Here is a 12,503-nt window from a genome sequence, read left to right on the forward strand (position 1 = left end):
TTCCATTAAATATTTAGACTATAGGGCAGGTTCTAAAATATGTTAGATGTTAGATGCAATCGGCCAATTATAATCGTGTCCAACGAAAATGGAAATGAAATCAGTTCCCATCACAACAGTTATTTAAAATGGCGATGAGAACATGGGTGATTAAAGATGTAATAAAAGTTAGGTAATTAAAATAATGTTAATACGAATGTTGTAAGCGAAAATATTTTATTTGTAAAAATGAAATTATATTTCTATAAAAAAAAAAAGTATCACTGGACATTTATTTCGTTATGAAACGAATATTATTGGAATTTAAATTTATACATGTTCAAAAATTTTAAAAATTCACAAACACAATAAGTTAAAAAAATTTCGTCCAGCACTGATGAATTATTTAATTTCAAAATTTAGAGAAAAAATTGCTAAGACAAAACATAAACTTTGATAGTATGAAATAAATTAAAACATATTTTCGGTTACCAGTCCAAATAAACTCTTTGAAGAAAACTGGATGCTATTTTCCGTCCAACACTTCATTTCCCACATTATTGTCAATTATATTGGAGAATGTCAGCAAATATTGACAATATTTGCTGTCAGTGATACAGTGCCATCTAAAAGCCGTTAATTTAAAAAAACAATTTGAGCGACCATATTTACCGTATAGTAGTTCCTCTATATCGTAGTTGATTATAGTGTAGTCTATGGTAATGCAAGAAAAATGGTTGTCGTTGTTTGCTAATAATTTCTGGAATTGCTGAATCTGTATTCTGGTTACAGAAGTAGTACTGTCATTAATTCGAAACGGTTTCATTAATGGGGTAAGACTTTAAAAAAAATATTTTAATATATATTGGCTTTATGACAGTTATCTTTGGACTTTAGTCTTTGGAACATTGGTGGTTGTGTGTTGGCGAACGGTCATGGCCTACAGCTTAAAGGTTGTTTGGTTATTTCTAAAAAAAAGAGCTAATATGCTGAATAAATTCTGAAATGGTCTTTTTGGATTTCCTATTGCATTTTTTCAATTATTATTTGGTGTTTTTAGATTTCCTCATACATTTTTTAAATTATTATGTAGAGGGTGTTATGATTTTTTTTCAAGCCATTAACTATTTTATCAGTTAGGTAAGATTTATATATTACAAATGAGTAATATAAGAATGGTTATTTCGGTTATGTTAGCAATAATAAAAATACCTTTAAGGCATTATTCTTACAGAGAGGTGTTTACTTAAAGTAAAAATAAAAAACAGAAAATATTTTTTTTTGAACACTAGAGTTATTCCTATATTAACCCTTAAAACAGCATTTCTTTATTCATACTGGTTTCTGAGAAATCACTGTTGAAAGGTTTCATTACAATACCTGTACATTGAAGTGGCCGCTGCCTTTTTTTGCTTTCCAATGCAAGTCTGTGTGTGTATATGATTAGGAGATTTTGAGTAAATTTATGAAAATATTCAGTTGTAGTAGCGACATAAAAAAATACTTCAAAACAATGTGGGTGTTTGGTTTGGTTAGTATAGCTACTTTAAAAATACTGTGAAATCATGTGGATGGTTGTTTAGGTCTAGATAGCTACATATAAATTGGTAATTCCTAAGCAGTTGTTAAAAATATTTCATAGTATTTTTAATGTAGCTTACTAACCCAACCAACCATCCATACACAATGTTTTGAAGTATTTTTAATGTAGCTAACCTAACATAATCAACCATTCTCACAATTTTAAACATTTGGCTTCCATTCAAATTGCTCGTTACTACGTGACTCAAAATGCTACTCTAAATGCAAATGTCAGAAAACAAAGATTCCGTAATGCAACTAGTTATTTACAAAAAAAGAAATGACTGAAATTAGAAGCATTAAAATGCCTATTATAATTGCAATACAGTCATGATATTAACTCCTGTGACTATCAAACAATAGCTCTGTTTTTACTAAGTTTCTCCTAACCAAACGCCCAGAATCACACAGAAAAGAAGAAATAAAATGGCAACGGCCGCGTCACTGCACACACGGTGTAATGTAAGCTATAAGCTGTGATTTCTCAGAAACGCTGTTTTCGGGGTAAATACAGGTACGTCTCTAGTGTTTGAAAATAAATATTTGAAATATAATTTTTACTTTACGTATAAGGCCCCTCTGGGTAAATATATAGTGTAGTGGTATATGCGGAAAAAAAAATGCTAAAAATCCGAAAATACTTTTATTCTATGCTCTTTCACTTCCTCTTTTCAAATCAACCGGCGGAGATAAGAAATTCCAAATACTTTAGGAGATATAGAATTTATTAATTTTGCAATACAACACCTATACAACCATTTGACCGAAGCAATTTTTGTTATTTTGCCGTGTGTTCGTGAATGCGTAATAAATAAAATGGTCGATTAGGTCAGGTCAGTTACATTATTGATACTTTCAAACTAAGCGGACATAAAAAATAATGTTAATTAATTTTAATGACTTTAGTTTTAAAATATTTATAATGTAACTGACCTGACCAAACAAACCGGGACAAAAGATGAACAGTAGGAACTAAAATGGTCAATTAGGTCAGGTCAGTTACATTATGAATACTTTCAAACTAAGCGTACATTAAAAATAATATGATTTAATTTCAATGGTTCTATAGTTTTCAAGTATTTATAATGTAACTGACCTGACCTAACAAACCCGGACAAATGATGAACATTAACAACTCACGTAAAATTTTATTGTTACTTATTACTTGCGCAATAATATCCAAATAAAAAATAAGTTGGAGGCGGGTACATTTCCTTTGCCATTAGAAGGAAATGATGTAGTCGTTCACCTACGTCGCGATACCTCCGACGGAACATTAATAATAAATAAATAGGTAATCATAATCACGTATTGGTTCATTTGAATACTGGCCAATCACGGAACTGTCACGTGACAAAATTGTCAAATAAGAAACATAATAGATACTCGTAAACCAGAAACAATGGTGATTGTCGCATGAATACACAGGTATTGTGATGAAAATTAAAAAATTCGATATCTCCTAAAGTATTTGGAATTTCTTATCTCCGCCGGTTGATTTGAAAAGAGGAAGTGAAAGAGCATAGAATAAAAGTATTTTCAGATTTTTAGCATTTTTTTTCGCATATACCGCGACTCTACATATTTACATATTACCTACGTCAAAAGTTAGGGATGTCCGCATTCTGGAAAGTCAGGGAAATCTTATTGCAAATTTATGATAATGAGTTAGGCCTGGCTGGACGTGCCATATAAACCCTCCCAACACAAACTTCCATATATGAATTGCAAATACGCAATGTGCTGGTGCTAGTTTCTGATGTGAAAATGCCTGCCCCTATCGCAAACAGAGAAAGAATGCATTTGTCTTTGCGAGCCCAAATTTGTATGAAAACATTATCTCTGGTGAAATTAATTTAAGTGAAATATTAATACTTTTGAAGCTATAACTTTTAAATGCCAATCTTACTAGTCAAATTAGTTTTTATATTATTCCAAAATTCATATAAAAATTTATAAAATTTAACACATTATTTAAAATGTTGTTTAGTGAAAATAAGGCAATTAATATTCCTAATATTAGGTAGACGCTATTAACCATGGTAGCTACATGTCCTTGAATTCTTGAAAAGCTGGAATTGCTCTTGAGTTTTATCTGTCCTGTAAAATCTGGAAATTTGCTTGAATTTTGGCAAGAGTCCTTGAATTTTAATGTTTCATAAATTATTTTTATTCCTAGAGTGAATAAAAATATTATACTTTATCTACATTTTAGTTTGAGCCACGCTTAAGTAATAAGCAATAGTTGAGATTGGATATGTGTGCAATGTGCATTTCTTAGTTACATTACTGAAACACAAATCAGCATATTTTTGTTTACAACTATTTTAAGTTATGTAGTTTATTTAAAACATTTAGAAGGTGTTAGTATTTTTTATCTACACCAGTCCCTCACTTAGCATGACAACGCGTTGTTAACAATGTTTGTGTTATTCAAAATTGCGTATTCTGATGCTTTAGTCTCCATTAATAGCGAGGCTAATTTACTTTGTGTGTTCCAAAATGTTTAGGGAAATATTCTTTAAGTAATATAAATGCGTAGAATAACTCTCAACTATAAATATGTCACACTATTTATATTTATAAGCCTAACATCTAATACGTTGTCAAATACGACACTGCGTAACGAGAGATAGGTGGTTATGTACTTATCGTCATTCAGCTGGTTGGCTTGCCCGCCCGGGTGTGACCTTCAACTGACGTCGCGTGCCTTTTCGCAAACTTTCCAAACCATCCTTTAGTGGCAGCGAAACTGACATTACTGTCCGGATATTTTTACATTAAAAAAATTTTCAAAAACTAAATTGCTTATTTGCGTATCACCGCTTGGTCACTCAAATTCTGTCAGGCCCGTGATTTTCTTTTCATTGCACCGTTCATTTAACAACTTTTCCATGTGGATTTTCTATTAATTTCTGTTCCGCTATCTAATGTCAAATATATTCCCGCTAGTACAACCAACAGCATCAGACTTATATAAACTTTTGATAGAGTCCTTATTTCGTACGATTGTGCGCACAGTTGACTTGCTTAAAATTAAGTGTGACCAACATAAGTGTGGCCTTCATGACATTCGGCATGCCGTAATACTTCTAGTTCTTCTCAAGTACTTGAAAAGGATGCATTATGGTCTCATTTGGAAGCCATGATTCCAATATGATTCCAACTGTACCTGCTTGCGCATGTACAGATACTGGCAGATGAATGGGCTTGTGTTTGTGCGCACAAGTTCCCTGCCACTGGTTAGATTGAGTTCATCACTGCCCGGTCGGTGACCGGGCGACAACGGCATACTAACGGACATAAAAACATTTGGTCCTTTACACTCCGTGGCCATAACTGAATGTGCCATAGCTGATGTTTGTACAACAGCCGATAGCGTAGTCAGACCTGCGCGTGCATCTCTTCCTGCCTCGCTAATTGTATGCCTTGGCACATCTTGTGTTTACCGAGTTTAAGCAGACTCTGTGGGGATTTCGTGCCAACTGAAATTTACAGATGTGCTATTCAAGACTGGGGCAGTAAAATTAACATCGCGCTAAATGAATTTGCACAATTTGAAGACGTGCTAGTGAGGGATTGGTGTATTGTATTAAAATCAAAATTTAGGTACAAATTTACCAGATTATATATTTATGTAAATTAAAAAAACAAATAGCACATAATTGTTGACGTCCAGCCCATGTTATTTTTTCCTGTCTTGTTGATTTGAAGACTGCTCTAATTGGGCACAAGCCTACTTTAGTCTCAAGTCTTCTCCGGAATTGAGCCACACTCCTTGCCAACACATAGTCCCCATCCAAGACATTCTATTCTCCCATCATTCTCTCTACCATCATCTAGTTTTTCCTCCTTTCCATTCTTGTTCTCTCCTAAAGTTCTCCCTCCTACTTCTAGGCTTCCCCCACCTTCCCACCTCGTTCAGTACTGACTATAGTTTACCATCTTCAGAAAAAATTAGATAGTAAATCTCAAACCCCATGTGTGGAGGGCCATTTGAAGATATGTACATCAGCAATTTTGATATCATAGCATACCCTCCTAGTAAATAATGTTTATGTTTTGAATAGTTTTCATCACTTTTCTTTCATTTACTGAATATCGAAAACATAATTTTGGTCCTTGAAATGCCCTTGAATTGCTTAGTCATATATTTGTAACCACCCTGTTAACGCAGTGGTATGTACAAGGTTAATTACGTTAACTATGATGTAGTTCAAATATAATTGACTTAGTTTAAACTGACCAGTCTAAAACAATTAATTAATAATTCAACTAGCTTCAAACTCATTAGTGTACTACTTGTTTGCTCAGATGCATCAGAGTCTTTAGCTTAACTGCATACCTCTACCTGCATACCTCTACCTGCATACCTCTACCTGCATACCTATCCACAAGGGTTGAGTTCTTCATAAAAGTCCGGGGTTTTTGCCAACTGTGTGGATGGAATGTGTTTTCAGATTTCTCATAAAATCATCTATTGTACCACTTCATTAGAGCAATAACTTTCAGATATGTTCACCTTACTACTACAAGGTCAAAAGCAGTAGTGACATTTCTTGGTAATTTCTTAAAGTTGATACCAAAACATTCCCAAAATTGTGTTTTTCAGTATTCTACTTGTTCCAAAAAGTACAGTAAGTATTTTAAATTTTGCTAAAGGCCCGAACACAATCAATATTATCACTTCCACATAAGCTTTTACATACGTATTTCAATACAAGCATAGCGGCCTGGCTACGAATGACATAAACTTAATCCCATTACTATATTAATATGGTTGTTTTATTCTTTGAAAAATAATTAATACTGTTTTAGTGGATAGTGTGCAATGATAACGATAAGGGAAAAGTCCGTATTAACAAAATACAATTCATAATAGTATGGGAATTGCACAATTGAATGCAGAAATAAATATTTTCTCCTTTGGAAATCAAACTGTTAGGTTGTTATCTCCATCATGCGATATAATTAAAAATGACTGTCTTTCTGTATACCTACTCTAGTTAAATACATTTATTAATTAAATGAGGTTTCTAAATCACAACATAGTAGAACGTTCAGAAACATAGTAGAACGTTCAGAGCTTATGATTGGCCGAAAACTTATACTCAATTTTGCAACAACAAAGTATTAAGGAAGGGTAAACTCTAGTTAGGTAATGCTAATACCTGGGTTGTGTGATTGTGTAACTCAATGTAAGTTTGTAGCTAGTCGGATTGAATGACGTGAAGTTCAACTGTTGTGTATAATATTGTGATGTGTTAGTGAAATGCTAATTTTCATTGTGTTTGGGCCCTAACCTAACTGTTCACACCAATTTACAGTACATATTTGAAATAGTACCTGGGCGATGAAGCTTAGCTCGTCTTATTTTTTGTTTTGTTTGTAAAATCGTGGTTTTTCAGGGAATACACCTGTTTAGACAAACTATTGAAAAAGCAAAACATTAACTAAATATAAATTTTTCATCCAAATCGTTTCAGCCATTAACAAGATACGAGAGATTAATTTTTTTTATTTATAAAAAAATATTTGTTATGTATGTATTTATTTATACAAGCAATTTAAATGTTTAATGTTTTATGCAATGATCGAAAAAGGTATTCTGTACCTATAACTCTATGTATTTCAATCATTGGATATGACATATTTATAACATATAGATAATATTTCATTTATATATGTGAATATTTTGCTATCCTCACTATGTTTCATACCTACCTACATGTGAATACTTTGTGTTCCATTTTTTTATTTCTGTCGACAAAAGAGAATTCAGATAAACATCATGTTCATTTTTTATTACGAATCATGAGGTATCAAAATACGTGTGACCAGATTGCCTGCAATCTTTAGTTTGACAAGTAAACTATAGAATATAGTTTACATCAGTTATCATTATATTAAAGAGAACCAACAACTTGGTAAATGTCTCTATGCTATAGATGTTATTTAACAGTTGTCTCTACTAATAAATTATTAAGTAAACATGAAGAAAACAAAACTTCAGAAATGTTGTTTGCCGGTCGGTATAAAAAAAATAGATACTAGTAGTTTGGCTATAAGTAAATTAAATTTTGAAAATATATGTTAGAATTATTTTTCAATTTGTTTGTTACATGAAATTTTTTTAACATGTTTCAGTAAACCATGAGAGTTACAATGTTTATCTTGTGTTTGAACACAATTGGACGAATGCACTTGCTCGTTGGATTTCATCCTGTTAAATATCTCTTGAATGGTGCACTCATATTTAATTGTATACTAAAATTTCACCCTCAATGTGCTTAAAGAAGTATAACTTCATAAACCAATGTGACACAAAAAGAAAGACACATTTCAATGAATAGAACATAGACCTTTTCCAGCAACACTTTCTTTATAAAGTTTATAAAACAAACCTCTGTAAAAACAGATTACTAGCTATAGTAGTAATTTCATGTTTACCTGTTAAACTCTTATAGCATTAAGTCAGGCTGAATTTATTTTATGTTAATATAATATTATATAATAATATAATAATGCTGAGATTTGTGAGTAAATTTTACTAAGGCCAAGCTTGTGGTAAAAAATTGTTTACTTCATTTTTGTCTCATAAAAGTTTGTAATTTTTTATTTTGTTTTTTATAAAATATATATATTATGTTCCAGTGAGGGGTTTTTATTCTTGCATGTTCTGGCCACTGCCATTGATTAACACAATAGTTTTAATGGAAACTCAAAATTTGGACTGTGAAATTCAACCTGCTAGAGAGAACAGGGAACATTGAACTGAAATGAAAACTGACATTAACAATAAGCAATGAACATTGAGCGAACTAAATTAGTTTTTAAGAAAGGAAATAAGTTTTAAAACACTTTGAAATAACCTGCCTTTAATCAATTTGTTTTTGATAGTGCCAGCCCTACAAAGTACACATCAGTAAGTGGTTATATTGATTTGAAACCCCATATTCCAAACTGTAGACGTGATATAAAAGAGTTCAGTTGTAATCATGCAAACCAATGTACTTATCCATGTTCCATGTTTCAGACCCTCTGACACAGATGATTGCGTGGTTGTCACGAATGGCAGTAAAGTAGACGGTGAGCAAGAAATTGAGCCGGTCAATGCAAGCGATAGTTCGAAAAAAAAGAAAAAAAAGAAACACAAGCACCATAAGCACAAGAAGCATTCGTCCGAGAAAGGAGAAAAAGAGAAGTGAGTTTGGGTTTATTTCTATATTAGTTATTAACATATTTTTTTTTTGTGCTTTTATGAACTTAATTTGTTGTGAAGAATATAATGTAACTATTTTTCATGTGATTGTATTGAGTGTGGCTTCAAACTATAGTTTAGTTTGTGAAATATTTTGATGTAACGAAATTTAATATTAGGCTGTTTTATTGTTTACAAAATAATTGTTCAACAGATAGTTTTCTGATTTAGCCAGTGGCAGGTTTTCACTGGTGTTTCCCAGATGATAGCTACACAAGGTAATGTTTTTTCAACTGTTCCTTTATGGGCTTTTTGTTGAATTCAACTTCCAAGATTTTGATTTATGAAGTCATGGCCCCAGGAATTAATAGTGTTCAGTTTTTTCCTTCAAAAGTATCCCAAACGAGAATGTCTCTTTCAAAACGTACCTAATCCTAATTCCACATGGTTTTCAGCCAATAAGTGACCAGGTCCTGGTTTATCTAGCCTTTATTTTGGTTTTGAAAATAACCCCATGTGACAGATTCTCAGAGGGCATGGGCTTTCCTGAAACTGTCAGCCAGCTTTTTGTGTTCCCGTTGCTTCTAACTAGCCCAGAGTTAGAACTCGTTCCATTGACAGTGGCGTTTGGTGTCATCTCGGAATAAACTGGAGGTTGGTCTGCATTTTCCATCTGCCATTGGAATGATTTTTTTTTTTTAGTTGGATTACATACAACTGGAATTTTTATTAGTTTCTCACTAAATTCAGCTGATAGTCTCCGAGTCAAGAATTTTCATCGACACAAAATTATATTTCAAACTAAATTATATTTCATGCTAATTTAAAAAGTGCAGCTGCAAACAATTTGGTCTAAAGTATGTGTGAATTGTTGTGTCAGCTCTTTCAAATGACCCTGAAATTTCAATAGAAGACAACTTGTAACTTTGATGACCCTCTTGGAATTGGAAAGCTGTTTGAAAATGAGGCTAACAACTGGTGTTTGTGACCAAGAAAAAGGGAAATTTGTAAATTTTCCAGCAAATAGAGGAAAATGCTAGGAGTGCCAAGTAATTTTAAGGCCAGAAAATGTGTCAGGCATGCAAGTTTAATTTTGTATTTGTAGTTCCCCATTGAATTTGCAATCCCACCCTGTGTTTCTAGTAACAATACAATAAAGTTATCAATAAGAATGAATGGTGTTGATTGACTGGATTTGAGAAAAAAAAGTCAGGTTCACAAAACTCACCAAACTTTTACATCTTAATACCTCCAAAGCCATTTGAGTAAGAAAAAAATAATTGAGTAAAAATTTCGGTATATTCAATAGATAACTAAAATATTTGGCGAATTCTAAAAATACCTACTCCCAATTTTTTACTCATTTTCCAAGGGCATACACACAGGTGCGCTAGCGTTGAAAACTAGGAAACGGGGTATTTTATCATATAAAAAAACTAGCAGCGAAACCCAGCGTTGCTCGGGTTAAGATACATCGCATGTTAAATGGTATCAAAAAAATATAGGCATAAGGATACATTTTTTAACATAGATATTATAGATTTATATTTTCGATATTGAGAGACTTATTTGGCCATTAAACATGTGGTGTATATATATATAGTATATCTAATAGAGCAGTGGTTCCCAAACGGGGTCGCGACCCCTGGGGGGGTCGCGGATCGTTTCGAGAGGGGTCGCGAAAGGTTTCCAAAATAATTTTAAAAAGTCGAAAAATACTCTCGAATAGAGTAACGAAAGAAAAAATGAAGTTCTGCCTAAAACAAATTAATTTACTTTAAAAGTAAATAAATACTAATTTACCATTAAACTAATTACTAAACACTAAAGACGATTGTGGTGAATTAAAAATGAAATATCTTCTCAAACTTTCAATATATCTATTTATTAATTATAGATTAATACAAAATAAATCAGCTACATAATTCTTGGCTTCTGGGCCTGCGATGTATGTTAAATCGGCTACAGTTATAAAGTTTTTAAATAAAAAATAACAAATATGTAAAAAAAAGGAACTGATGTGGCTTCAGTGCGACACATGTGCCTGCTTCTCATTAACAAGTTTTTCTAGGTTTGGCTTAATTTTTGAGATACACAAAAAAAGAACATCTTCCACATCCAGCCGATTTCTCGCCTTGGTTTTTATATTAATCAGTGTTGAAAACCCCAGCTCGCAGAGGTAAGACGTTGCAAAGGGCATAATAATTCTGAGGGCTGCCGTAGTCAAACTCGGATATTCGGTTCTTCTATCCAGCCAGAACTTGTCCACGTCTTTGGTGCTGAAAGACAGCTGCAAAGTCTTGTCACAAGACAACTCAATAAGTTTGTCGTGGATACGTGGGCTTAAGTCCGCTTGGTTAACAGAATGTTCGTTAAAAGGGTTCAGCACCCACCTCAAATCGGTATGTTCATCTTCGGGAATGTAGTCGATGATCTGCTCTCGTAGACCTGTCAAATGTGTAACAATCAGTTTGGACAGCTCGCTGACGTCAGGAAAATCTTCATCGCGTTCATCAAGGGACGTAAGAAATTCGTGTGCCAATTCGAAGTTTTCTAAAAAATTTTTCTCAACCCAGGATGCCCACACTGCCAATTTTTTTACAAACGCATTCACTCTGTCTTGGGCAAAAATGATAGTTTTGTCTCTACCTTGCAAGGTAATATTCAGATTGTTAAGATGTTGAAATATGTCCGCCAAGTACGCAAGCTTTAATAGCCACTCCTTGTCAAACAAACCAACAAAGTCTTTGTTTATAACTTGAAAAAATGCTTTAAGCTCAGTGCGCAGAGCGAACACTCGAGAGAACACCTTCCCACGTGACAACCACCTAACTTCTGTGTGCAGTAAGAGGCATTTGTATTCCGCCCCCATTTCTTCGCACAACTGTGAGAACAATCGACACTGTAATGGCCTGCTTTTTATAAAATTTACCGATTTAACGACATCGTTCAAAACTTCTTTCAGTTCGATGGGCATGTTCTTTGAAGCTAATGCCTGACGATGTAGAAAGCAATGTACCCAGACAGCCTTAGGCATAATAGCCATTAGAAGTTTCACGAAACCACTTTTTTTACCTGTCAGTGCTTTGGCACCATCACTACAGATCGAAACACACTTTTTCCAGTCAATGTTAAGGGAAGCGGTGGCAGAAATAAACAGTTTGTACATTTCCTCACCTGTTGCGTGGTCAGGCAAAGGTTTGCAAAATAATATGTCCTCCTCCACACCGTCATCATTTTCGTAGCGAACAAAACACATAAACTCTGTCAAATTAGATACATCCGTAGACTCGTCTACTTGAATAGAAAGAAATTCACTTTTCTGCAATTTTTCTTTGAACTGGTTCTTGCAGTCTTCAGCCATTTCAGTAATACGCCTCCCCACTGAATTATTTGACAATGGAACATTGGACAGTTTGCTAGCTGCCTCCGGACCAACCATTGTTGAAAGCATGTCTTGAGCGGCTGGTAGAATGAGATCTTCAGCAATCGTGTGTGGCTTGCCTTTCTTCGCTATTCGTAAAGCTACTTGATACGATGCTAGCAAAGCATTTTTACTCACATTATTGCTACTCAACTGAGACACCGAGTTTTTCTGACCGACTAGAACAGTTAATTTTCGCTCAAAAAAGTCCACTGGCTTGTCTTTCAAACTTGAATGTTTAGTTTCCAAGTGACGAATCATCTTGGATGGTTTCATACTCTCGGCAGATAACAACTCACTGCACACAACACATTGTGG

General features: G+C 33.6%; 1 protein-coding gene across 1 annotated transcript in view; it reads left to right on the forward strand.

Moving 5' to 3' along the window:
- The first annotated feature begins 683 nt into the window (after window positions 1–683).
- Window positions 684–12,503, forward strand: part of LOC134538517 (serine/threonine-protein kinase PRP4 homolog) — a 98,500-nt gene continuing 86,680 nt past the window's right edge. The window contains exons 1-2 of the mRNA XM_063379903.1: window positions 684–812; window positions 8,597–8,764. Coding sequence (XP_063235973.1) covers window positions 808–812; window positions 8,597–8,764 — 173 coding nt within the window. The 5' untranslated portion in view covers window positions 684–807. The remainder of the gene's footprint in view (window positions 813–8,596; window positions 8,765–12,503) is intronic.

Source organism: Bacillus rossius, chromosome 13, assembly GCF_032445375.1.
Source record: "Bacillus rossius redtenbacheri isolate Brsri chromosome 13, Brsri_v3, whole genome shotgun sequence".
NCBI lineage: Eukaryota > Metazoa > Arthropoda > Insecta > Phasmatodea > Bacillidae > Bacillus > Bacillus rossius.